The 27809-nt window shown below is 41.6% G+C and overlaps 1 protein-coding gene across 2 annotated transcripts in view; it reads right to left on the bottom strand.

Moving 5' to 3' along the window:
• The window catches only part of LOC128755332 (protein phosphatase 3 catalytic subunit alpha), a 41004-nt gene extending 13410 nt beyond the window's left edge, over nt 1–27594 (bottom strand). For both annotated transcript variants that reach the window (XM_053858627.1, XM_053858628.1), the window contains exons 1-8: nt 27237–27594; nt 9593–9793; nt 5623–5747; nt 4762–4873; nt 4405–4550; nt 3830–3969; nt 2878–2955; nt 419–513 (exon numbers count right to left, since the gene is read on the bottom strand). In XM_053858627.1, coding sequence (XP_053714602.1) covers nt 419–513; nt 2878–2955; nt 3830–3969; nt 4405–4550; nt 4762–4873; nt 5623–5747; nt 9593–9793; nt 27237–27297 — 958 coding nt within the window. In that variant the 5' untranslated portion in view covers nt 27298–27594. The remainder of the gene's footprint in view (nt 1–418; nt 514–2877; nt 2956–3829; nt 3970–4404; nt 4551–4761; nt 4874–5622; nt 5748–9592; nt 9794–27236) is intronic.
• Between the last annotated feature and the right edge of the window lie 215 nt (nt 27595–27809).

Raw genomic sequence — 27809 nt, 5'->3', positions numbered from 1 at the left:
TGATGGCATTTTACTCCTCGCTGCCACATTTCCACTTCCTGCGGTGGGACCCCTCCCTCCAAACCACACTGAAGCCAGAAAAGTGCTGACTCAGGGAACCTCATGGCAAAGATCCACGCTGCAGCAAGGCGCCACCAGCAGCCCGGTCATGTGATCAACATTAAGTCCAGATCACTTCACCAGAATGCAGTGCTAGAACATTTGCAGAGTGAGTGTGCGGTTTTACAACAATACCAAATTTAACTCCTACCCAACTCCTGCTCATATTAGGCACCTTAATAACAATATTTAACCCTTTCATGACACAGATGGGTCTGAAAGACACTGAACTGAAGCATAAATGCCAACAGATATAGTCTTATTGACGGACAGAACTCACTGAAGAGATGGTGAGCTGAGAAGATAATGACATGCTAACCTTTGTTGTTGTAGACGTCCAGGTAATTCGGAGCAGAGAAGATGGTGATGAGTGAGGGGAAGCCAGTCGTCTGACTCTTTCTGTACATACGATACCTGAATAACAGAACAATGCAATGTCGCAAGGACGATAAATCATCTGTAAAATATGACGGAAGTACCTGCAAATACATCTTTCAGCAAGTCACTTAACAAAATTTAAGACGTTTCACCTGGAAAAAGTTATGATAATAATATAATAATATAATTAAGAACAACAGGTTGAATAGGTTTACGGTATGTAAGCGTAACATATTAACAGAAATTCGGGAAGACCATAGCATAAAAAAACATGGCAGGGAGGATGGATGGGAGGAACAAAAATAAAATATTGAGTACACAAAGCAAAAGACAAGCCCAAAGTCCCCTTTTTCGTGTGTAGGTAGTTTACTCGTTGGTCACGTCGGTGATTGTGAAATAACATTTAAAAACATGTAAAATTAAACATATACAAGTTGCACCTCAGCATAAGTTACAGGACCAAACTATGAAAATAGTGTGATTTATGGTCCAGAAATACGGTATTAAACTGCACAGAGCTAAATGACAAAATACAATATATGTGTGAAATGTATTTACTGTGTGCATAATGACAATTGAACAGCACACACATTTAAGCTCTGACCCAGACAAGTAATCAGCTTTCAGGGGTTATGATGTTTTGGTGACAGATTCCCAAATGGCTGGTGGTAATACTATGAGGGAATTTCCCCACGGGGACGATTAGTCTGACAGGTGTTTGTTTTTGGTAAAATCCTCTGGAGAGAGAGGGTCTTCGGAGTAATATGGATTCTTTATCTCCGAGTACACTTTGAGTTCCTGTTCTGCAGCATCATCGCTGCAACAACAACAACACACTCTCGGTTCGAGCTCAGCTAAGACGGCTGGCCCCAAGTGACCATAGCACTGGAGTGTAAACAACAGTGAGGTAAAGTCAGGGCGGGAGAGGAGCCAGATGTCAGCCGGGAGCTTCTAGCACACAAAAACAGTCTGTATATAATAATAATATATTTATTAAGTCATTCTTCCTTCTTCTGCTTTTCCCTCAAAAAACAAAAACATGAAATCAATTTAAAATGCGGACAGATGGGCAGCAAAACACGAATATCTGTGCTGGTCCAGCATCGACCCACCATGTGTGCTCTCACTACTATTTATAACAGCCTTAAAATGCCTCCGCTTCTTAAGAGGTGCAACCCCCCATTGTCAATCCCGCCGTTCTTAGTTTGCCTTCATTTTATTGAATTTCTATCTCTTTCTAGTCCTTCCAATAAATGAGGGACACCTTGACGCGGTCTGCGTCTCACTTCCTTCTGGCACGTTGGCCGAGGAGTCAGAAGTTCTCCATCACGGCGGCAGAGCTATTAAGAGGTGGAAAATCAATAATTTATTGTTGAAGACGTCTTTAAATATTGATATTTGCTTTTGAAAAGCCCTAGACAATCTCTAAAAGTGCTACTTGGAGTCAATATCAGCTCAAACATCTCTTGTGTTGAATGAATCAGCGGCAGCAAAATGGAGTTTGACATTTGAGTCCAGAGCAGCAGACAAACTGCTCTGAACAGTTGGGGGTTGATCATTGCGTGTTTTCCGTAGCACTATTGACGCCAAAACTTTAGAGCCGTTTTGAGCAAACAAACTAAACCTTATTAGTTCGCCAGCCTGAAAACATCCTCTTAATAAACTGTACCAAACTGTGTAAAAGACTGGGCCAAACTATGGCCATGGGGCCATATTTTGTGTTTTGGGTGTGTGTTGGAAGAGTAAACACTCATCATATCAATGCATTCACTGGTCTATGAACGACAGCTTCTCCCTAACTATTATATTCAGGGTGTCTGCCAGGAATTTTGAAACCGTGGCATTGTTGAATTGACTGTGTCATAGCAACATGTTTTAAATAACAAAAAAATGTGACTTCTTTTATCAATCATTATTTTTCAACTTACTTGTGTCCTTGTATCCATTTATTTTCTGTACCCCGTTTCATTAAAAAGAATAGCTTTTAAATGAAATAGAAATGACATCTTCTGTATCATATTATGGCTTGAGTCATTAGGATTATTTATTTTGCACAAAAAAAGGCCCCAAAAAATGAAATATCTGTATTTCAGTATTTCAGTTTGTGCCTCTCGGTCATATTAAAGTGCATTGCAAGAGGCTTTTTCGCACTTGAGAACTTTTTTCATTTAAGGGTGCATTCTTGTTTCTCTGCTTGCTTTCCCGTGACAGTCATTGAATTTGCACTGAAAACTTTTGACATTTATTTCACTTATTTATTTCACATTTAATTTTCTGCATTTATGCATGATATGACAGTTGAAATGGCACCACCTTACAACAGTCATATAACATGGTCCCTTTAGAAATTGCATTTCCCACCCCAGCTTTGTACCCCAGAGAACATTCAGGAACACTCACCCAGCATCCTGCGCCTCATGGGCTCGAATGATGGATAATAAATTATTGTGTTGTAGAAAGTCACAGACTGCAGGGTAGCTGCAAAACACCAGCAACAGAAAACACCAGTCAAAAAAGAGATCTTGTGCACTTCAAAATGAAAAATACAAACTCAGACACTCTAAACAGTTAAGTCATTATCAAATTCAGGTTTGAAATATTTGAGTCAGCAGAAGTGCGGACCGTACCTCATCTGAAAAGTATTCACCAACAATCATGTAACAGCTATAAAATGATCTCACTCAGTGGAGCCTGAATCAAACGATCGGCTCTGTTTCTAAATACGAAAATGCGTCAGCTTAATCCTTCATGTCAGTTAGACGCCGATTAGCAGCATTTCCATGGAAACCAGGCGGACCACATAAACAGGACTGTTGTTGGCAGCACGGAACCTGGGACACCCAAGATTTTAAATGAAAAGAAATGCATCAGAGTGTTCCCATTCCAGCTATATTGTAATGATAAGATGCAATTTATGGCAATTTACTGTGAGTAATTCGAAGGATATTAAACCCCCCACAGATCATTCACAGCGGATGGGCTCTGGTGTGCAGTGTGTGCAATCTCCTTGAAAGTTTATGACATCAAGAAAGTTCAAAAACAATTGGAGAGGAGAGAACAGGAATGTTATGTTTGTAAACACATCACTATAACAGGAAACACACACATATTCACCAGTAGATACTTGCAATGCCACTTGATCTTCTCCATATTACATCTACCAATATGACGCCCACGGTAACATGCTTGATACATGTTTTGCTACGTTTGTTCAGTATTGGTTGGCCATATTTCATTTTATTTTATGGCATGTTACAAACGGAAGAGCACACATTATTATTATGGCATTACTTTGGTTAAATTACTGAACGGTTCAGGGTTAACATCAAGAGTGGGAAACCTATACCCTTACCTATAGAAGTAGGAGCATCCTCGCACCGTGTTGTGGGTGAAATGTTCTTGACTCTTCTCGTTTCCAAAATCTTCCAGAGGGTCAGACCATAGCAGGTCACACATGGGCCCGTACGCTGGAGGCTCCTTGAATCTGTCTAACTGTGGAGGGAGCGCAGGACATATGAGGAATACAAACTTTGGATGAGTTCTGGACTCAACTTGAGGTCTGCTTAAGGTGCTGTAAAGGAAATTACACTGACACAAGTTCATAAATAGAGATAACGTCCAGTGTAATGGAATATTTCAAGCAAGTGTGAATGGATCAGACCAGTAATGCGCTGTCACGTTATCGACAAACAGCAGAACGGGACCAACACAGACGCGGTCAAGGCTAGCTGCTTTAAAAGCAGAGAGAAATCGGACAAATTGAAGAACATTATCACGAAAGAAGTACATATTCACACACACACACCAGCTGGCAAAAACACACACATGCACGCACACAAATAAACAGCAACTGATCAGATATGAACGGTGTAAACAAGCCCCTTCTGTTCTGAAATTTTGTTATTCGAATGAAAAGGCTGCACATACTTTCCTGATGTCGTCCAGATTTGTGATTTCTGGAGACAGTCCACCGTGCACACACAGGAACTGCTGGTTCATGAGAGCCGCCAAGGGAAGGCAGTCGAAGGCGTCCATACATGCGTCATACACCCGCTCCGAATACTTAATTCTACCTGCGAGTCAACGACAGACGCCAAGTCAAACACGCATGTGCGCCAAAAAAACCTCCGCACACATTGAAGCAGAAACCATTTCATTAAGTGCGTTTCTTTCCACAGCACCTCTGAGCAGCTGTGACATGTGAAAACACCAGGGTGTTTCCACCAAGCTGCTGTCACAAAGAATAACACAACCTTCAGAACCACAACACAAAGCTTCACTTACATTCCTGCTTAAAGGTAAAATACTCTGTTAAATGTCTACATTCGTGGTTCCCACGCAGCAGGAACAACGTTTTGGGATAGAGGATCTTCAAGGCCCACAGGTAGAGAACACACTGAAAGACAAGACAGGGGGAGGAGAACAGTTAGCGAACATGGGAATGTCAGCTTCTCATGAAATATTCATGTGTTCACACAGAGAACCATGCAAGTCAAACATCAGACATGTTAAATATTCATAAACCCTCCTGACAAACAAAAATATCAAACGGCACTTTCTGATTTCACTTTTATAAAGACACGACCACAAAGGCGACACACTATTGTGGCTGTTGTTTCCCCTCCTGCTTACGTCTTCATCACTCACAATGCTCTTTAGTGACGACCAGACATACTGACTCGCCTTTCACATAAGGTGCCACCGAGAGCCTACCAAAGCTACCTAGTCTGAGCAGTTCTGTTTGCAACATATATTCTCTCTTGAAACTCGCTGCCAGTTTATTGCCTTGAATAATGTCGACACAATGTTGCTCACTAACAACACGAATGACAATCAATTTCGGAGACTATAATGAGATATCAAGACCTTATTTTTCACACAGCGCATCTGCTCAACAGATCTGTTGGTGCGATGACCTCAGGGCGAAAACAAATGCTTGCGAAGAGATTCCACATTCGCAAGACTGACAAAAAATAAATAAAGCTGTGAGATATCAAAAGCGAAGTTTTGGAAGGAAACAAAGAACTGGCTATAAAAGAAGTGCAGTACTGTTGATCTAGTTATGTTGGGGTTCAATAGAAAACCTGAAAGAATTGCATTAAACAGGAATTCTTTCCGTCAGACATGCAGCCACTGTGGACTCACCTCGATACTGAAGTAGCCTCTGTCGACGTAGTCTCCCAGGAACAGGTAGCGTGTAGAAGCAGGCGATCCTCCTACTTCAAACAGCTTCATCAGGTCAAAGAACTGACCATGGATGTCACCGCACACTGAAACACACAACCAAAGTCAAACTGCATTCCCCGTGAACACAATGGAATCAAGAGGCTAGTAGAAATAAAAGGTTATAGAATGAGGGAATTCCTTTTGCAGGGCTGACTCAAACTCCCCGAGGAGCTTCTCTCTAATTTGGCAGTTGGTTGTGCTGAATTCCACTATCCTCCGTCACATTATTGGCAGGCTTCAACAGGAGGATCCAGAGAAGCTCCAAGCTCAGTGAGAATCCAAATCCAGTTGTGCATTATTTCCAAGGAGTCATGCAGGTCATCAATATTTTTGATTGATTGATTTCAAACTTCAAATCTTGAAATAAAAAGGACTAAAAAGTACACAGAAGGATCTGAGACTGTAAAGAACATTCACTTATAAAAATTTTTTTCAAGCTGTGGTTTTTAATTTACTGGATGAAAAAAAAGACTTGCACACTTCTTTCCATCACTTCATCACCGATACCAGGAGGAAAACATCTCCAGAAAAGAAAAACGGAACAACCACAAATCACCTTATGGATCGCAAAACTCAACCCGAGAATGACCCAGCTCTCCATGAGTCCCTGGGGAACACCGGGGTCAGAAGTCAAGGCTTATATGCTAACAAGCACCCGAGTCAGATTCAGAAACGGCTGACGAAATTCCTTTGAATGTCAGCTGAGAATATCAACCGTATGAAATCACAGTTTAGTGACTGATGCATTTTGTCATTTCTTTCAATTTCTGAGTGAATGAGCATATTGATATTTTGGGGGAAAAACAAGAATAGTTGGAAATGTTAAGTAGATTATTTTTTTAATAACGCATTACAAAACACTTATTTGGATTATTATATTATATTTTGGATTCTAATGGTGAGAGTATTGAACCTATGACTTACTCTATATTGAGTACATGAGGTTGCTATGACAATACACCAAAATAAATCACCACCTTCAGTTCTTAAGACCCACCACCTGACCTCTGATCAGGAAGTGACACACAAGCTGAGAAATATGCACCCACCAAGCAGGTGGGGTCAGGGAGCAAGGCCACTAGGAGAGGAAGCGTGCACACATAAATTAGCACTCATGTAACAATTCACTTCACTAAAGCAAACAGAGGATTAATTCCAACAAGATCAATGATCAAAACATAGAGTTCTCTGCTTTTTTGTTTCTCTTACTCCTGAAAATATTATTCACATTCTTGACCTGCACTGATGATGTGAAATACACAGTATTTCCATTGTTACTAACAAAACAAATTTCACAAAGCAGGGATTCTGACCTCAAACTTGTGAAAACCCACAATAACAGGCTCAATTCCATTAACCCCGTTCTTCAATGCCACGGTCTTAATAATTCACAGAGAAACATCATCTACAAACGCGCGGAGATATCTGCTATCTATTCACAACACTGTTGACTGGAGCAGAGAAATAACTTTAGCATTATTTAGCCTTGGTTTTGTTTAAAACGCTAGAACTGTCTGTTATATCAGTGCATGTACTGTACCTAATGTTGTACATCACAGACAAGAAATTTCTACAGACACAAATTAGTTTCATTCAAAATAGCTACCAAACTGAATTTGACTGCCTGATTGGCCCAATCCTGCTCCTTTCAGAGGCTTTTAAAAAGGAATCAGACACCAGTGGAGCACTTTAGAATTAGGGACGCACTGTTTTTGGCCCGTTTTTTTTTATGTTGAATCAGGTCGATACAGATTTTTGCCAATATATTTCATTTTGTTTTGTTTAAAGCAAAATAAAAAACATACAATATAAAATGCAAAGTATTGAACATAAAATAAAAAAAACTTTAGTGAACAACGAACAAACCCACAAAACAGACTTCAGTCATCACTTGTCAAATACCAGAATGTTGCCTGACCAGACCGCTCTTCTTTTCATCAACTCCATGTCCAGAGAATGAGTAGCTGGGGTCCACGTGTGTTATCAGCTGCAGAAAGCTACATCTTCAACAACAGAACACGTCTGCGCGTCAAATTAGCATTGGTTTCGACTACGGTTCGCTCCAGTTAGCTTTCGCTCGGTTAGCCTCTTGGGAGTGGTCAAATCCGGTGCAGTGATTTGAGGCAAAGGTATTGTTATTACTCTGCGGCTGGATCTGGGGGTCCACACACTGCCAATTGCAATGCAGTTATCATTTTCCTTGACAAAGAAGTATTGTCAAATGACCACCATCGTAGCTGGCTAACCGTTGCTGCAGCAGGTCGGCGTCTCTGCAGCATCACAACAAGTAAAAACATTTTTTAAGATGTTATTGTCGCTGTTTGAAATGTCCTCGCAATGGCATTGCAGTACAACGTGTGTAAGCGGGGTGGGTGGGATTAGCAGCAGGTACACGTGCTAAACTATCTGATGAGGAGCCCCTAAGCCAGAGGTGGGCAGTTAAATTTCCTAAAGGGCCACATTATAAACTGTGACAGTAGTGAGGGGCCATCATGCCAAAAGGAAGGCGGCGATGACTAAGAAACATGACGGGACAAAAAAAAATCTTACGTAACAAAGAACGAACCATTCAATGGAAGCAAAGATATTAAGTGCAAATATGGCATGAAACCTATAAAAATATTGCATTTATTAGGCAATTATGCAATTTAAGTTGAATATAAATAATGAAACTAGAGCAAAAATATCTATGAAATATTAAAAGGAAATTAGAATATATATTTTCAATTTTCTTTTCATGTATTTTGAGGAACAAAAAATACTCACTAAAATGGCAGATGAAAAGAAATTTAAGTCCTGAACATGTTATAATCATTCTTGAAATAGTAATGCTAAGAAAGAAACAAGACAAAAAATAGTCCGAAAAATGACTACTTATCAGTTGTATAGTTTTAGTCCGACCTCATGAGGGCCGCAAAAACACAGGAAAAGGGCCGCATATGGCCCCCGGGCCGCACTTTGCCCAGGTCTGCCCTAAGCCATGCCCGGAGCACAAACAACGTAGCACGGAGGAGTGAGGGCGGACCACAGCTGCAAGTTTAAACTAGGGCTGAAAGATATATCGTTATCGAGGTATGAACCCTCAAAATATTAATATCACAAAATCAATGATCTATCCTCATCGTGTTTAGATTGGCACATAAATATTCAAGATTCTAATATTGCCCAATCCACAAGCTCAACTCCAACCTCTGGTCTTGCATGTAAAGGTAACCGTCTTGTTTTAGGCAAGCATTGCCCTTAAAATGTACAGGTGTCATCCACCTGCAGGCACAAACGGACACACCCATATCGCAGACCGGATGTTTCGAAGGCGTTCGATAAACGAAAAGGAAGAAAAGGAGAAAAATACCAGGAAAAGGAAATGGCAGAGTACTCATTTGTATAACGACACGCGATTGGTCAATAATGCATTACAGAAACGCCCCCATGGGCATTTCTTATGCCGTGACGGAATTGCCCCGACTGCAACTGGACCCTTCTCCGATGCACACAAAAGAGCAACCAAGCAAGGTCATTCCCTGCTTGCCGCTGACCAGAGCCTAAATCTAGCCAATGGCAGACATCTGACTTCCTAAATCCGCTTGTTTCACATTCACAATCTCTAAACCCATTGTCAAATAGAATCTTATCGATATCGAGATATGAAATTTGGTCCACGTCGATTAACCCCATTTTAACATTGCTTCATTATATTGTCATTTGGACACCCCTGGTTTCAAGGCTGAGAAATAGAAAACTTTGCAAAGCATAAAGTTTCACTTAAGTTGAGGCAAAGAACTTATTTAGGTTCTTATTGATTGGGTTTGAGAGTCTGCCCACGTAGCGTGACCTTCTGGTTTTTCTGGCATCAACTGTTGCAAGAGTTGCTGTTGTGTAACCAACTCACCTGTGACCGGGGCCTCAATGTCCAGCAGGTTTTTCTCAGCGCGCAGGATCGCAGCCCCTTCACCAATAAGCCTCAGCGCCACAGACTCTTCTACTCTGCCTTCCTTAGTCAGGTGGGCTTTCAGGACATCCACCTTGGGCTTCCCCTCGCTGTCGAACACCTCTTTAGCAGTCAGACGATGAGATGGAGGAAAAGGGACAGCTGCAGGAGAAACAGAGAACACATTTCAGAATAAACGGCTGACTCAGGCCTCGAAGTTTGAGACTCAGCAGGAGCCACTGAGGTGAGAGCTCCAGCGGAGTTCATCTGAATCGCTGATCTGAATCATCAGAGAGCCTACTGTGTTCAGTACCTTTGATTGACAGAACAAGCATCTATATTTACCTGGGTGTCAGTCATTCTGCTCACCTGCTCCAAGGCACCACAGAATTAACTAAACAAACAAATCTGTTCCACACAAGTGGAACCAATTGAGTCTAGAAAGAATGGCAGACGACATGAAAGTAAAATAAATGCTTAATGATGAATGACTTCAAACCCCAGAGCTAACCAAAATAAATCATTCACAGCTGCAGCATCAGTGTAAAAGGACAGGACATTGCCTTAGACCGAAACCTCAAAAACACAAGAGATGACTAGTTTGAATGTTGCTGATGATTCAATATGAATCAGACAGCAGCTTAAATGTTCGAGTCTCCCGTTTAAAAATCCATCCATTATTTTGTTTGAACATTCTCTGTGTATTCTTTTAACACCAGGTATTCTATCCATCAACAATACAGTATCAGCTCAGGCATCTTCCGCACCAGTATTCAGGATTCCTACCCACGATGATGTAACTATGATGTTCTAATTTATCTGGACACCATCTACACCGTTAATCACTACAGCATGAAGTGAACCAGCGCCGCAGTTAACATCCGTCTATTCAACCATCCAGTTACATTCCTCGGGGGTCTTTCGTCGGAGTCACCACAACCTATCCGTTTCAACATCTATTATCAAGCGAATTACTATCCATCGCAGTAAACAGTCCCCCGAAAGACCTCAGATAATGACACGTGTATTAATTACCCTTATCGAATATTAATGAATTCAGATCCTAGTCAACTCAAATCTTCTCATTAACACGCAGAGATCTGGACGCAGCGTTATTACAGCTCTGCTCGCCATCCTGCGTCCATGAACCAGCACCGTTATATTGTTTTAATTAGTCGCAGTTCATGCTGGTTAACCAAAGTCTCGAGTCTCTGATTGTCCGTTATCATCTGCAGCGCAGAGATATTAGATGTGGTTGCCATGGAAACAGCACCGCCGACTCTTTCATCCATCAAACATCAGCATAGATGTTACATCAGGACGGTTGTTAGTTTTGAAATCAACATCACTGCCCAGTGTGTGTGTGTGTGTGTGTCTGTGGGTTAGCTGCCTACAGCCTTGGGAACTAGGAGTCTTTATGAGGGGGTGCAAAACAGAGAGGGAGCAATGAAGTTAGGGAAAGGAAAGAAAGGAGGGAAAATAAGTGAAGAGCAGAGGGGAGAATTAGGAGGTGAGAGGTGCGCGGCTGGGAGGAGGAAAAGAGGTACACGTGAGATGGAGAGGTACGTGTAACAAAAAGGTAATAGTGAACGCGAGTCGGAGGACCAGTGGATGAGAGGGAGTGGGATGAGCGTGGGAGGCTGCTACTGCATAGGGGAAGGGAGGGAGTCGGTATTTGGAGGGGGCGTCCCTTTATTAGAAAAATGACTGAACATAATGCAAATAACTGCTGGAGAACTGCATAAGGGGATGTAGAGGTATGGGGGGAGTCGAAAGAGTGATGAGTGAACAGACGAAAATTCATGCGTGCAATGAAAGAGGGCGAATGGGCGTCGCTGAAAATTGAAGTGAACACTTTTCTTTGCTGATGATATGATAAATAAGCAACAAGAAATGAACATACTTTTAAATTCCTATTGAACAACATGATCAGCACTCATCACTGAGATTCAAAATTACAGCTGACACATGGAGGGAAATTCCAATATTTGTTCAGCAGCAGAGTTCTAAACTTGATGAGCTTTAAAATTATAAGTTAAATTGTGAAAAACAAACATGAAAAAACCCTGAAGAAAAATTGGCTCTTCAAACAAGCTCCCTAAAGTCAAGTGACACAGAGTTGCGTCACTAACTGGTAACAATGAATAAAAGAACTATGTCACACTATCCTGTTCATTTGTTTTTACATTTGTTTTATCCCATGTGCAGGTTTGGGAATGTCGTGTGCAACCACACATTCTCACCTCAACAAATCTGGTCCTTTGAGATAAGGGTGTGCGATATGACAATATTAGAACATGTAGACGATCTGCCCAAGTGAGGACGTTGCAATACAGAGCTGCTCCTAAACCGACCACACAACATCCTGGCTGAATGGTGGAGTGTTTCGTTGTCTGAAGGAAAAGCCAAAGATTGTCGGCGTGGCAGAGCTAACAGCTAACGTGACGTTTCATTTCAAACTTTTATTTCCACTCTGAGAACATCAACGTTTACCTCACTGTTTTATAGTTGCCGTAAAATATGCAGAACCAAATAAATGTGCTCTAAAATGTTTACACACCAAGAATAATAACTGCTGTGGAACAAACTAGGACAATAAATGAGGAAACTCACCAAAACTAAAAGGACTGTTTTACCTACACAAAAGTTTGGTTGGAAATTAGTCTAAAAAATACCCGCTAGACGGTGATGATATCGGAATAAACCAGATTATTTTTTTGCCAGTGGAGACAAAGCTGTTCTTATACAATTTTTTTTCCCAAAATGGAGCCAGTTCAGGTGCCCAATGAACATGATGCAGTACATATTTCAATCCTGTTCGCAGCCTTGTATTGCTCAAGAAACAAACAAAGATGACGGCGTGACGCATGAGCATGAACACCATGCTACATTAGCGTGACAACTGAGATGTCATACGTAGATAATACATCTGACACAGATGCACTTCATGTCAATCCACCATAAGTCTCTTTGGATAAAAGCATCAGCAAAACAGATAATGCAATGAAAAAATATATATCCTATATCATTATTAAATACAAATAAATAAGCAAGATAAACTTGGGACCACTGCCAAATAATAATAACAATAAATGAAATAAATCAAACAACTCCTGCAGCTGCCTCATATGAACAAAGCCCCCAACCAATGAACCAATGCAGTCTGACAGCGTGAGAATACCTGGTCAAGGTAAGATCTTCTTGCAATGAGCCAACATATTCATTGAATGACAGAAGCTGTTTTTTTGAGTTGACTGCATCTACTTTGCCTTCTGATTTTCTAAATCGTTGAAAGGAAGTTTGAATTCATGTTTCCAAAACAGGTAGGTGTGAAGGACACCTCTCCTTTAGACGTTGATTAGCCAAACAGGGAGGAATGAACAATGAGCGAAATTGTCACACGAGTAGTGAGAAAAGAGAGGGATGTGTTACTGACAGGTGTGAACGTGAGCCCCCTCCAGGTAAATATCGAGTTGGCAGGTGACAGCAAAAAGGTCAACATCTCTGTAAAACCTGACAGAGAGGAAAGCATTGAAGATTTCACGGTGTTACAGCCCACCTCCCCACTCCTCCTCCGCATCTTCCCTCTCCGTGACGAAGGCGTGAAACAGGATTATGTTTCATTAAAGGAGGCGCAGTAATCAGCTTTAGACTTCACAAAGAGGAGACTGAAGGATGAATGGGAGTTTAGTGTGAATGCTGCTCTCATCACTGCAGCATCCGTCCATGCAGTTGGTACGACGATTTTCAGGAGAGGCAGAATTCCATGGATATCTGCGACAGCTGTTTTATTACACAACATCGCTGCCTCTGAGGGTTTTGAGGACACTACAAGTCTATCCTCAGTGAACCTCACTTTCCACAAACGTAAGAGCTCTACTGGTTGTCACATAAACACCAGACAAAAAGAGAGACAGTGTTAAAATGCATTCAGAGGACATGTTCGGACAATTCCAGCTCGAGTTCCCATCATTCATTTTTCAATTTCTATTTTTGTGTTGCGGACTCATGAATTGGAAGACTTCAAATGAGTTGCTCTGTGGTCCCAAACATGTATGCATCCCAGACTTCAAGTGGACGGTCAAATCCATTATGTAGCTTCTCGAAATAGCTGATTTCATATCCCCCGAATTAGGGCTCGTGCACCAGGTGACTTGAGTTAGACTTCAGCATGTTATTGAGTGACTGGGTGTCTAAACTCAAATTACACTACATGCCTCTCTCTAAAGCACTTTTGTCAGTGGGCGAGGCATGAAACTGAACATTATCTTTATTTACGTTATGTTTCTTGTTTGTCTCTTTTAGTTCCCTTGGTCTTAAGGCCAAAAGTAACACTTGTTTACCCTGTCCTTTGTGTGGAAAAAAATGCAAATAGAAATCAACTAATTGCAAAATCTTTTATAGACGTCCACATGAATACTGAGAGTAGGAGAGATTCCTGGATGGGGGTTTGTAGGGACAGGTGGAAGAGCAGTGGGGAGGCTCCGACGGAACCTCGGCCTCCTCCTCGAGCCAGTGTGGGTGTGGCTGCAGTGACAACCACACAAATAGCAAGTGCATCGGAATTCTGACTCAGCATAGCTCTCACATCTCCTCCCTTTATCCAAGACACCGCTGCCTTCATCCCCTGAGGAGCTACATGGATCAGAACTAGCTGACCGATCACTCAGGTAGTGACTGCTATTACGCAATCCCCCCACCCTCACCCGCTACTCCCCCTTCTGCTCCCCAGGGCTAAAAGTGACTGCAGTGTAAATCATCCCGCTCTGCCGCCAGCTGACCTCCATAATGCAGAGGAAGCACTTTGAAAATTCACTGGCTGGGAAACTCGGAGAGGAACGCCATCTGTGCCAGTTTCACTGACAGCCGGGAGATTAGAGGAGGGTGGACCCAGAGTCCAGAGTCGCTGGCAAAGTCCAAGTCCACGTCAAGATCATGTTGATATGCACAAACTCATTGTCAGAACCTTGGATTAGTCCATCAATGTAATTTCACTCTTGCTTTTTGGCCTGTTAAAAGTCAGGATAATCTGAGTCAAAGCAGTGTCAAAAGAGCTCTCCACGCCGGTTAACATCTGGATTCACAAGCCTTTGACCATCAGGTCACTGGTCCTGGGCCAACATGGAACAGCTTGAGTGCCTCGAGGAACTGTGGCTTCACTTCAGTGTCCTTGACCAAACAGCTGTTAATATGAGCTCAATATAGTGACGACAAAATGTATTTGATTCTATTTTCTTTTTTGTCTAAACACAAGCAAAAGTCAGCCCGTGACGATCGTATTGTTGGCATCTGGTCACAGGTCTGCAGGCCTTATTGACATATCACTGACATGGAGTCTCTGGTCGTGGTTCTTGAGTTGCTCAAAGACACTGGATCTGGCGACAGCCGACAACTTTGTACCTCAATTTAACCGTCCCAGTGCTCGTCACATTCCTGTGGAGGGTCAGGTTACAGTCTAAACAGGGACGACAGCGCCGGCTATTTAGACCAACAGAAGGAGGGACACACTAGCTGATAGAGGCTAGGACCGTGATCACATGATAACAGGTGCACAAGGTGCTTTTGGTGCTCTTCCATAAGCTCTGTGTGTCCTCTGATGTGAGAGTGTGCTGATGTTTTAATTACCAACAAAGACCCATATGAGCTGGCACACAGAGGCAGCGATGAGCTTGTAGAAATAACACACATGTGCACAATATGCCAGAGAGAGAGACCGTCTTCCCTTCCTGATCCACTTCAAACAGACTGTGCACTCATGGGTGACACCCACTCATCCACACAGTTTGAGTGACAGTTAACTGAAAGAAAACTAATGATATACAAGTAGGGTGTGCATCCGACAGATGTAGTCATTTCTCCCTCAATCGCTCTTTCCGTCCCAAATATATCCTGAAAGTGTAGTGGAGGATATCCAAACAAACCTCTCCAGCGCTTCCCCTCATGTGGGTCCTAAAAGGAGCTGAAAACAAAATCGCAGACATTTTTGGGGAATGTCATATTCAGCTTACTGGGTTATGCAATCAAATACTAGCAATCTGTGATGAATTAAAAAAAAAAAAAAGACATGTTAAGCCCAAATCGTTTTGGTGTAGAAGAAATCCAACATGCCCAGAGCTTCCAAAGAAAGATGACAGAATACCGCTGCACAATTCTATCAAGCGCTTGTTCAAACGGGTGCAAAGCAGGTGATATCACTGGAAAACAAGTGACTAGCGGTAAATCATCTGTGAAGAGTAAAATGACAGTTTCACGCCCTTCTTTGCAGGTGAAATAAAGTATTTGAACTGGTCAACGAGACGCAGCCAACATGTTTTATTTACACACACACACACACATACAGGTGAGCTATAATTAACCAGCCAGGATAAATAAACCTGGTGGCCTCATCTCACCTCCAGCTGTGTATACACACACACACACAAGGCGCAGCAGCAGAGTGCGCATGCACGCAGCTGTGATTAAGATTCTCATATTCAGACTCCCTTTCATATTAGGATCCACATGAGTTAGCCTCAAGTTGGAAACGGTGCTAAAAGATTTATCAAGCGTCACTTTGTGTTAGTTCATATCAGGAATCGTGTCCAGATGACCTTTCACACGATTCTCACACCCACCCAGCCGCAGACATGTACACACTCAACTTGGTTTTAGTGAGCAAATGCCAACATTGATACTTGTGATCTTTACATAAGTCTGGAGGGAGTCAAGGAAACAGCAGATGATCAGTAACCACAGCAGTGAGGAGAAAGATCATCTCTAAGAGGCAATGAGAAACCATTGATCTGATCTTGTAAAACAGGCTCTTGAACTGATTTCTCTCCAACAATCCTGCAATAAATGTGCCCAAAGGTGACATGAATAAATAAAAGGTCAGACGGAGAGACTAAGAGATGGCTGCAAGACAGATGTTGACTTCAGTGGACGCACTCCCAAAAGTGCATGGCACACGCTACGTACACAGACGGTACACGTCAAGACAATGCTTTAAGTATATTAAGTACAATGTTCTTCAACTCCAGAAACAAAGGGAAAAACAGTGTATTTTTATTATGATGATTGGTGAGTAGCATCCTGGTTGACAGCCTACAGTGTGTGATCGTTGTGTTGTTATGGAACTCCTCTTAAGGCCGGTGACTGACTGACAGAGTCTACCACTCTATAGTTCTATCTATTTCACTAAATTATACATTTAAATAAACTGAATTTGGACATTAGTGAATCGATTTACAATTATTCAGGTCCGAATCACAAGGCATCCAAGAATCAATTCCACCCACAGCCCATCTGTACACGAGTATACAATTGAGTGTGAATATCAGCAGGAAATAAGATGAAAAGGTTGAGAAGAGTGGAAGCATCTGTTCTCATCTGCTGCTAAATGAATAGAACCATGCACAAAGACTGATGGTGATCTTATTAAATAATTTGGTCTTTAATCAGATCTCAAGTCTTCAGCGTCTGCAGTGGGCTGATGACATCATCGCTGCAATAATCACTGAACTATGAGAGATGTTTCCAGAGAATTACATTGTGAAGAGGTCGAAAAAAAATGAACAGTCAGAACCATTATGTCCCTATGTTACTGCGAATGACCCAATTTCACAATGGGGATCAATAAACAGCAGCATCACAGACTGGACATAGAAATCAGCATTCCGATGAAGTAAATGTTGAATTCCACCGAATCATTTTGAATGTGTTCTTGCCCAGAAAAAAAGAAAATCAGATAGTTGTTTAATGACATTTTACATAGTACACATAATAGAAGTGGTGATGAAAATGGTCATCATTGTCTTTAAAAATAAACCAACTGAAAGACATTCAGATGAAAGCGGCGGCGAGTGCCCCGTGAGTGAGACTTGATCCTCTTGGCCTCACTAGCAGATTTCCAGCAGCCTCCGAAATAAACCAGCAGCCTGTCCAGGGTTCCCCTCCACAATCCCCATATACCCTCCCCCACTCTCCACCAGACTGTCGATGATTTGTGACTCTGCAGATATACTGACTCCAGCTAACACAGGCGCTAGCGCACAACCATACGGTGGGGCTGCAGTCAGTTTTTTCTGGGGTTCTACATTAGCGTATCCTGTGACTCCATAAATTCAGCTTGCAAAGCAGTAGGATGAATTAAGGGAAGAGCTGCATGTTGGATAAAACCACATCTATGAATGAACTGACATCACTGTGTGACCTGATGGGTAAAACGCAATGTCCTTTTCAATCTATCTGCTGCGTTTTCATCTTCATCCAGGCGGATGAAGATTCATCACTGACAAATTTGCTAAAGATCATTTAAGGCCACTAGAGTCCAGTAGACTGCAGCATAGGGGAACAGTGAGTCTCCAGGGATGCAAGACCATTTAATCAAGACTATACACAGCGGCCACAAGCGAGACCCGCTCTGGTCTTTTTTTAACCTACTTGATGTAAATGCTACACCACGGTAAGCAACGTCAAGACTGCAGCAACTAAACAACTACAGCGTTTACAGGGTCAGAGCCTGCATCACCACCTTTCTATGTTGGAGTTTGTTTGAACTATTGCTAAAAATGATGCGCAAATGCTATGTCATGGGATTACAAGACAATGCCACTTCACTAGTAAAGCACCTCAACATTTAAATGTGAGATCACCACTAAGACTTTCACAAGCTCTATTAATTTTTGATGTCGCCGGTTATAGAGGTCAATATACAGCCTCACTGCTTCTATGTGGTTACCCCGCCTATCTTGCGTACAAAAGTTGGGCTGCAGTGCCAAGAGAAAAATCTAATGATCAATGAGGATATTAGTAGTGACCGAGACTATGAAGTTAAGGTGGGAATGTACTGCATTTCCACCCCCTTTGACTTATTTATACGTTTCAAATATTGAGCTGTGGGACGCAGAAAGTCTGAAATCATGATCATGCTTTGCTTTAGCTTATAGCTTCATAAATGTTTCCTCCATCAAATCTTGGGAAAGACGTGACGTGACGTTGCAGATTGACAGCCTCCAGCACAGATATAAGCCCATCCTTCATATTAGATCGACCCATGCAAAAGAGATGTTAGTTAGTTCAGCATTTCACATTGTTATGATTAACACGCAATATTTATATATAAATTGCTAGGGTTGGGGCTCAGGTGGTTTGGACATGTGGAGAGGAGAGACACGACGGGCATGGAGGTACTTGGCAAAAGAAGGGAGCAGGACGACCACTGAGGTTTATGGATGTGATGAAGGAGGATTTGAAGGACAGACATTTGAAGGAAGGAGGAGGCACAAGAAAAGCTAAGGTGGAGCATTAGCTTTCCATAGTAACCCCTCAAGGGAAAAATCCAAGAGCAGAAGAAGAAGCCCATTAACAAACTCCTCTCCATAAAGGTCACGCAGGGTTCCACACTAAACCCATAATCTCCAATAAAAAAGTTGGTGGTTGATCTTGAGAGGAGGAAATAGCACCTAGTATAGCTAAGCGTCATCGGACGGCAAAAGATTTGTTATTTCTGATCGTGATGAATACATAACAGTGGGAATGGAGGAAAACTTCAAACACAATTTACAACTGAAAAGAATCCCCATAATGAAAATGTATCCGGACAACCGTGATAAATTCAATAAACACAAGCAGTCGCGGGAATGGAATTGCAAGTTATGCACTGGTTCTCAATTTACATACTCTAGATAGTGTATAGTACATACAGTGTAGACTGAGACTCAGAGTCAGTGTTGGTTTTGATAGATGGTTTGATAGATAGTCTTCCTAATAATCTTTCCGACAGCAGTGTCATATCAACATATGCAGGGTTTCCTGCAGCACTGCCGCTCGGAGAAAAAAAAAACACCCCCGCCTCAACTTCATTCTCCCTAAAAAGATTGTTAAGTCACATCAACAGCAACAGATGTTGAGCTTACTGGCAATAATAAACTCGACTTCTCTGCCATGTTTTTCGCTTGCCACCAGGGAGACACAAACATCTCACTCGCTGTCCAACACAACCACAATTTTTACATTTAAACATGACCAAATGATGTTGGAGACAAACTTCAGTAGAGCATTAGACCACTGTTAGTTTCATCACAAAACAGTGGGGCCTTTAAGATAGAATGTTGTGTGCCAAACACGTAGTAGAATGAAATTGTTTCTCATGATCGTCTGAAATTTTTCTAGATACTTTTTTTTGTCTTTATCACCCATCACTACACAACAGGAAATGGGGGAAGTTTTTTTTTTTTTTTTTTAATGCAAATGTCTCTACACACGAAACACTGATCAGATTGAACTCTGCTGTACAAAAAGAATGAAGGGCACCATGTAAAAAGTCATTATCTTTTAGCAGCGTGGTGAGCAATAAAGCAGACTCATCAGCTGACCGGTCAGAATAGTTGAAATTGTGACCAACATATTGAAGCATTCGAGGAGTGGAGATGAAGAATTTCACCACAGTGCTCCACTGGGGTCCAATAATATTTTAAAGGCCTAGAAATGAGCTGGAGAAAGCCCCTCAATTTATTTATTCATCTACAAAATCAAGAAATAATGCTTTTAAATATTGGTTAAATAATAATAAGAATAAATGGAGAGAGAGACAGAACAGCTCTGCCCGGCACTGCCCTGATTTTGACTTCAATTTACCTTTTAACAGCTTCTTCCCCTCGGCCGTGAGACTGTTGAATTCATGAACAGCCTTGTTGTTATTTTATTTTATTTATTTATTTACTTTTTGACTGCACGTTATTCCAAAACACTTCCCTAGTTAGTGGGCTCTTACAATTTATTCATAGACTAGATAATTATTATTTGAGAGTCAGTAGTGGTGTGTACTTGAGTGTCCAGACTTCACTTACAATTTACTGTGATAATGAATATTACATACATGACTCAAGTTTACTTAACTGGCTTTCAGTCATGTGTTCATCACTGGATAATAGGTCTGAAAGCCTCATCTAGACAGAACCACAATCTGACCAAACCAGAGTCCCAGGAGGTAATCATATTATTGTTGAGAGTTTTTCAAGTAAAAACAGATAAGTGATAATGAACCTCAGAGTCTCTCACATCCTTTCTTTTGGTCTGTTTTTCGAGTGTTACCTCAATACATTGGAAGTGGTATTTTTGCAACCCACCGCATACACCGCACCCTGAAAGCAGGTGTATTTTGGTTGAATATTAGTATCAGCAGGACATTAATGTAGCATACAGATCCTAGATTGGCGCAAGCCGATCCAAACTCCAGTCCACCAGCTTGGCTTGCTTGCAGGGGATCATGAAGTGGCCAACTTTAGCTTTCTCTTGCTGCTACTAAACTGTTTTCCAGTCAATATTCTAACAGAGATTTAAGTCTCAAATGTAGGAGAAAAAGAGTCAGAATCCCTTGTGGTGTGTTTGTAAGAGTTGTGTAGTTGTCAACAAAAGCAAACACAAATTATCTATCTTTGTGTATCTGTGGCATGAGCATTATACACAGAAATAGGGCCGCACCGATTGATCAGTTGGTGGAGTCATACGATATGTATTGGCCATTCATGACATCACAATGATTGGCTGGTCGTCTGGATCGTCAAGTCTGGATCGTCAAGTCTACTTTTTAAAAAATGATTGTCATTATTTATATAGGCCATTTATATGCATTCATGATGAGTAATGTTTTTAGTCTTTTACATCACAAAAGTGAAAATTACAAAAAAAAACTGGCATTTCTTTGGAAATCACACAACTTGTTGTGACGCTGCAGACACGCCTTCCTGATGCAGCAACAGTAAGCGAGCCAGTGGTCAATCCAAAAGAATCTCCATCAAGGATAAACAAGACACATGGCCTTAAATCAATGCCCGAATTTGAGTGTTACAGAGAGGCTTACAGAGAAAAAGCTAACCAGAACGAACCGGAGGCGAAACCAATGCAAATGGAGTTTATGGTTTTAAATTAGCAGCGTGATCTGTTGTCAAAGTCAGCTAACAGCGCACCAGGACCCCAGACACTCAATCCCTGGACATGTGGTCGATGAGTGTGTTGTTAATTTAAATTAACGTTTGTTTCAATCAAGAAATTACTCTACAACAACACAAAAAGTAGAATGAACACACAACAGATCGTTGTGTATACAATGGGATTGGTATCCCCAGGTGTCAGGGTATAGAACATGTTCATTTTGCAGTGTGCATTAGAACTTCTCTGCTGTCATCCATTGAAGTGCAGCGAATTACTGATGAATGAAGCACAAGAATACCGCAAGACCAACTTCATAAGCCAGAGTGAAGAATTACTTCACTTCCGTTGAAAAGGTTGGATAATTGAATTGCTGGCAACAAATCTTCATTTCAGATAGGGAAATGTATAATATAATCTATAGTGACAGTCCACAGAAATGAAGAGTTAAACCGACAGATATTAGACCGACGAGATGCGACAGAACCAAAGGGTGTCCAAAGAATATAAAGCATAGAATTATGAATGCATATATTGATTCAAATGTGCAGGACAAACCCTGTGCACTTGCTCAAGGTCATCCTCCTACAGCATGATGGTGATTGCTGAAGGTTTTTCAGAAGACATCTAAATTTTGAAGGGTCTGTATAGAGTGTTGAACTTTGAAAATGTACTAGATCCACTTTGCTATTCATCGACTGACTTCCTGCCGGAGCGATCCATTGTGCTCAGGTGCTGCAGTGCTCTGTTCCATTCACTGGTTTTATCTAAGTGAATGATAATTATACTACATGTTTACAAGGCTTGAAGTCAATTTTCTTCTGTGATGAAATGTTTTTATTTTATCAATTCAATACCTTAACAGTTAAATAGAGCGTTATTCATATCATTGAATGCATCAATGTATGTAGGTGTGTGTTTATATGTTGATCACATCAGGTTTCATGTTGGTCACACTATAGAATGAATTATTGCTTGTGTTGAGTGAATAATGCAAAAATGAAATGTTGCCTGCTACATCGCAATCGTCATCATAAATCTCCATTATATCATTTCCCCAACTTGTTCAGCCCTACACAAAAGCACGAGTGATTCTCACGTGTCTGGATGTTGAAATGTTTTTAATTTTTTGGTGTTTATTTTTAACCACTACTCTAGATTAGCTGTAATCCGATCAAACCCTGAATTCAAACAAGTCATCCTGTTTAACCCTAAACTGTAGTTGGAGAGTCGGGAACAATCTAAAAACACTGAGCAGATGAATAGTTTTCCTCGTCACTTCCATGTGTACACATGAATTAGCGAGCGCAGCAGCAGCTAATGCACAGAGTCAGATTACAACCTCAGAGCACAGCCTCCTTCATCCCCCTATATGGAGCTTAATCTGTCCAAATCCGCCGCTTTGCTGTGGCCTAAATCCACAACAGAGACTAATTCCTCTCTAATCTAATGAGCACTGAAGGTGCACCCACTCAGGTGGAGAAAGCCGCCACTGCTGTCAACAGTCAGGTCGCAGCAGGAACATGACGGTGTTTGATTTTATCGTCTCTCCACTCAGATTCTGCTGCAGGTGACATTTCCAGGTCTGCTAAGCAGCACAAAAGGAAACGCCCAACAACCAGTCATTAAGTCCGGAGACTCGCCTGAAGACTCGATAAGCGATTGGTTTGCTCTAATTTAATCTTCTTACTTAACATTCCACATAGTCCAGATATTTCCCTCAGAGTGTATCACTTCTGCTCAGTTTATTTCACGCAAGAAAAATATCAACCATTTGCAAAAATCTAAATCATGTTTTTTGAAACCGCTAAACTATTCTATTAGTATAACTTAACAATGTTCTATTTGTCAAAAACAGTAAGAGAATTAGCTTAAGGTAAAGCATATGTACACATCAACCAAACTGTGCACACCATACTCTGGGGGGCAACAATACTTTCCTAAAGCAAACATTTGTTTACTACAAGACCCAACACTACGGATGCTGTCAAGCTACATTCAGAACAGATACAAAATGTGTGATTCATTTGGCATTAATCGAGTGTCAACTCATCTTGAGTGCAATTAATGGAGATTAAAAAATGAAATCAATTGACAGCCCTAAACATGATATTACCACAACACAATAACAAGGACTGCACATTTCTTTTCACTTCAGACTTGATCTGATCCTGACATCTGAATCAGGACATTAGCTGATATCGTATTAGTTGCGCAGCAATTTATGGGCCACCGATCATGATAATATCTGTAGACTGTAGAAAAAGTACCTATGTGACCAGCTAGGGATGGCAAAATGAAAAAAAAAAAAAAGTTCTATCACATTATGTACCATCTTATATCATGATAACAATATCGCACAATATAGTTTTTCATCGAACAGCTTAAAACATACTGCACAACAAATTACAGAAAGAGTTTACTCTTCTCTCTTGCTTTTTTTGGAAGTGATATTGAGCATGACTGTCACAAATTATATACGTACGATATATATTGTAATATCACCCACTACTATCATCAGTACATAATGATTGTAAGGTGTAACATGACTTCTGAACATGTTTTTGTAATGTGGTAAAGCTTAGCGCCAGATTAACTCGTAACATCTGTAATGCAATTACAGGCGTTTTATTTACATTAAAGTGATCGATGCGCTGTGTATACAGTATGCCCTGTACTTTCCACCACCGGTGTTCCTGGAGCTTCACGCTGCAACTGAGACCAGAACACTGGAGAAGTGGCCAGGACTAATTCATGTGGCCGAAAAAAGGCACACTGATCGCTTTAATGTAAATAAAATACTTCATTGATCTAATGTGACAAGGACGCTCAACATCTTGGCAGGATCACGCTTGTTCCCCGGTTTAACATATACATATATTAACCAAGTCAATAATTCATTATCAATATTAACAGCCACACACAGTTCTTATAGATAATATGAAGATCAGATGTAATTCACAGATCCAGAATGGTAAACGTTTTCAGCAATATTTGACAAAGAATTTTGCTACTCCTCATTGCTGTATTAAAACATGAATTATCATTGATCATCCAGAGTATGGTCTCATGTGTCACCAAAGCAGTCGCTTAGTGCGTCTAATCGAGGCCTGATGGGGTTAAGAGAGCCACTAATATTTCTGCATGAGAGATTGCAACACTGATGACCAAAGTGGACTGAGCCAATAAGCTGACCCACATCTCATCTGTTTAAGCTTTTTTACAGGGCACAACTGGGCCTGAAACAAAAGTCCTGGGGGAACACTGTGTGTAAGTGTGAGATTGTTTTAACACACAAGAAGAATTGCCATTGATGCTATCGAGATGAATATCTTGCTATGACTGTTGATGCATTCTTTTTTTCATCTAAAGCCGTTTATGGAATCCCTGGATGTTTATATTTCAGTTTACTTGAGCAAGCTGTGTGCACAATCAATATGACCATGTTGAGAAATGAGTGTTTCTGTGTTAACAGCCGATCAACTTAATTGATAACGGCAAGGATTTAATTTCTTTAACGGGTCCCAGCATCAGGGTGAACTTCTCTGTCAGCTCCTGGCAATACAACACTTTGCTTTGGGCCAATTGAGAGTCATGAAGTACACTGCATCAGCACTTACCACTGGACAAATTTGAGTACTCTGCATCTATGGGAGCTGGTCCCACAAAATACAAAATACCAGCTGTACATTCTATCAACCCATACTAGGTCTGCTCAACGACATGGCAACAACAATGATGGAGTCAATATTCACAATCACAGCAACCCATGCCACGCCCAGGCAGGTTTGAGTTCTTCTTTTCCCCCGCTCACAGTTTACCTCACTAGACTTGAAGCAGGCCAAAATCGTTCTTTACAGTCTGACACAAGCAGAGCTACTGATGATGCCAACGATCGCACTAGCAATGTCTAGGAGAGCACGGTTTCTGAGTGCGCCACCATCATATGTGTCACATGTGTGGTAGAAGTTTATGTTCTGGTCTATAAATGACTGGGACCTCCAGCAGCGACCAGCACCGCCGCCGCCTTGCCTCCAGCCCACGCATGTCTGATCTCAGGGCTCCCCTCAAAAGTCAAATGTCAGAAGTGATTCATCTGAGGACGGGGGAGGCCCACCACCACCACCAGTCCACAGAGGCTCCACACCACAGTAGAAAACGCTCATCTTTGGCGTGTCACAATTATAGAAAGTAAGTACTGAAAGATGATGAAGCACACACATCTACACATTCATCCACACTCAGGACACACTAATCAATAGTATAACCTGATTAAGCATTCCACTCCAAGATATCGATACCCACCCTCGGCAGCCCTCACTTGCTTCTTTAAGAAATCTTACTGAAACACCTGCAGGAACCGAGCCTTCAGCCAAGGTAAAATATTTCCAGGTCCTGACAATATCAACTGTAACATGACTCCAATACCTAATACCAAAATGATGACACCATTGTCCTATCACTTGTAGCACTTCCCCATAACAGTGTTGTGACTCGCTCTTCTTAGACATCAACAATGTCAGGTTGGGGTTTTATAATGACATGTCATATAAATGACATATAATGTCTTATGAGCCACTTAATGCTTCAGGTCTAACGTGGTTTACGTGATGCAACGTGGGGGGACAGCCGTTGCATAAAAAAGAAATGAGTATGGTGATGTGCCACAATAGTAAAATATTATTCAATATTGCAGACATATTTGGATCCATGAGTAATGGCTTACAAAACAATTTCATCAAATGTATGCAATATATAATACTCTTTTCCTTTGTTATTTTCATGACATTGCAGTGTTATTACAAATATTGCAGTTGTCCACTAATCTGTTCACACAAAAACACTTTCACTACTCATCTGTAACAACGGGTTTAATTTATTACACATCTCAGCTATGATTATTTGACTTACTTTGGAGAGTAAAGAATCTGGGCAGTCAAATTCAACACGCATGGGAGACAGTAGATTAAAAAGGAATAAGTAACTTTGTAATATCATGCATTTATATTGAATATTAAGGCTCCTTTTTGGCCACAAGTAATGACAAGGAGATCCAGATTCTTATACAACAAATTGGCTTTTATTCCTCCTTCCACGCTCAGCATTTCTCCTGGACTCAGTCAAGTACTTATTCGACCCTGGTTGTAAACACAAGCCTCTATCCTGCATTTATTAGATATTATGGGGGATTCTGATGAGCTCACTCTGTTCTTGTGGAATGCGTCCAAAATCACAAGTTGGGTTTTAACTGCTTGTGGACTCAGCTTTGCGAGAGAGCGTCTCATGCTGATGGTCCAAAGCACGTTTATGGACCTCGTTGACGTTCGAACGAAATTATCGTGACTGTTGTTTTAAAAAACGGACTCTCAAGATGCTAATTTATCATCTGAAATTTGGACAAGTTGACGTATTAGGACGTGGATTAGAGCAGGACCATTGCATCGGCGGGCCATGGGGGAAGTCGGTCCAGCTGGATGCGTCTGAGTTGGGGTCTGCACGCACAAGGGAAACCCGCCGTGGGCAGTAATGCAGCAGTTGTGCAACATCTGCATGCAGCCGTGCAGCAGAAGCTCTGCTGTCAGAACCGAAGCTTCGTGAGTTGGCTCCACTTCCTCCTCCTGCCGCGGCTCGGCTAACACCCTTCTCCTTCCGCCACAGAGAAAGTGCTTTTTAAATAAATCAAACCTGCACTTACATTTCACCACCCGCTCCGTCGTGGACAACTTCGAGTCGTCGCTCGGCTTGTTCTCCGACATTTCCACAGAGATCGAATGTTGCTGTGTCGCAGAAATTGGGGTGGAAAACGGATCCCGTTCGGCTCCGGACGAACAACTCCGTGCGTATCCGAGGGGGGAGACCGCGGTGAGCTCACTGGGTCCGGTCAGGAGCCGAGAGCACTCGCAACTGATCTCAGTCCACCAAGTCTGTGCAATTGAGACTCGCAGCAGGCCCCGTTTTACCGAGTCTATGCAGGAAAGACTCGCTACAGGTCCCGGTGTACCGAGTCTGGACCACCTCGTCCCAGTTCAGCTGCTGGTTTACTGACTCTGATCAAGTTGTCTGGAGGTGGAGCATCACACTAACTGCTGGTCCTCAAGTCCCGCCCCGCGCTCTTCGTGACGCTTCCTATTGGTTAGATTAACTCAGTGCTCTTAAAGGATGACTGCTGTGTCAATCAGTGCCGATATACCAACACAATCACTTTTAGAGATTCTAAACAACAAACCTGGAACCAGGGTTGGATGTAGGACAATGGATCAAACTGTAA

Source organism: Synchiropus splendidus, chromosome 3 (genome assembly GCF_027744825.2).
Source record: "Synchiropus splendidus isolate RoL2022-P1 chromosome 3, RoL_Sspl_1.0, whole genome shotgun sequence".
Classification (NCBI taxonomy): Eukaryota; Metazoa; Chordata; class Actinopteri; order Syngnathiformes; family Callionymidae; genus Synchiropus; species Synchiropus splendidus.
The sequence above is the reverse complement of the archived record's forward strand: the minus strand, read 5'-3'. Positions and strand labels throughout refer to the sequence as shown.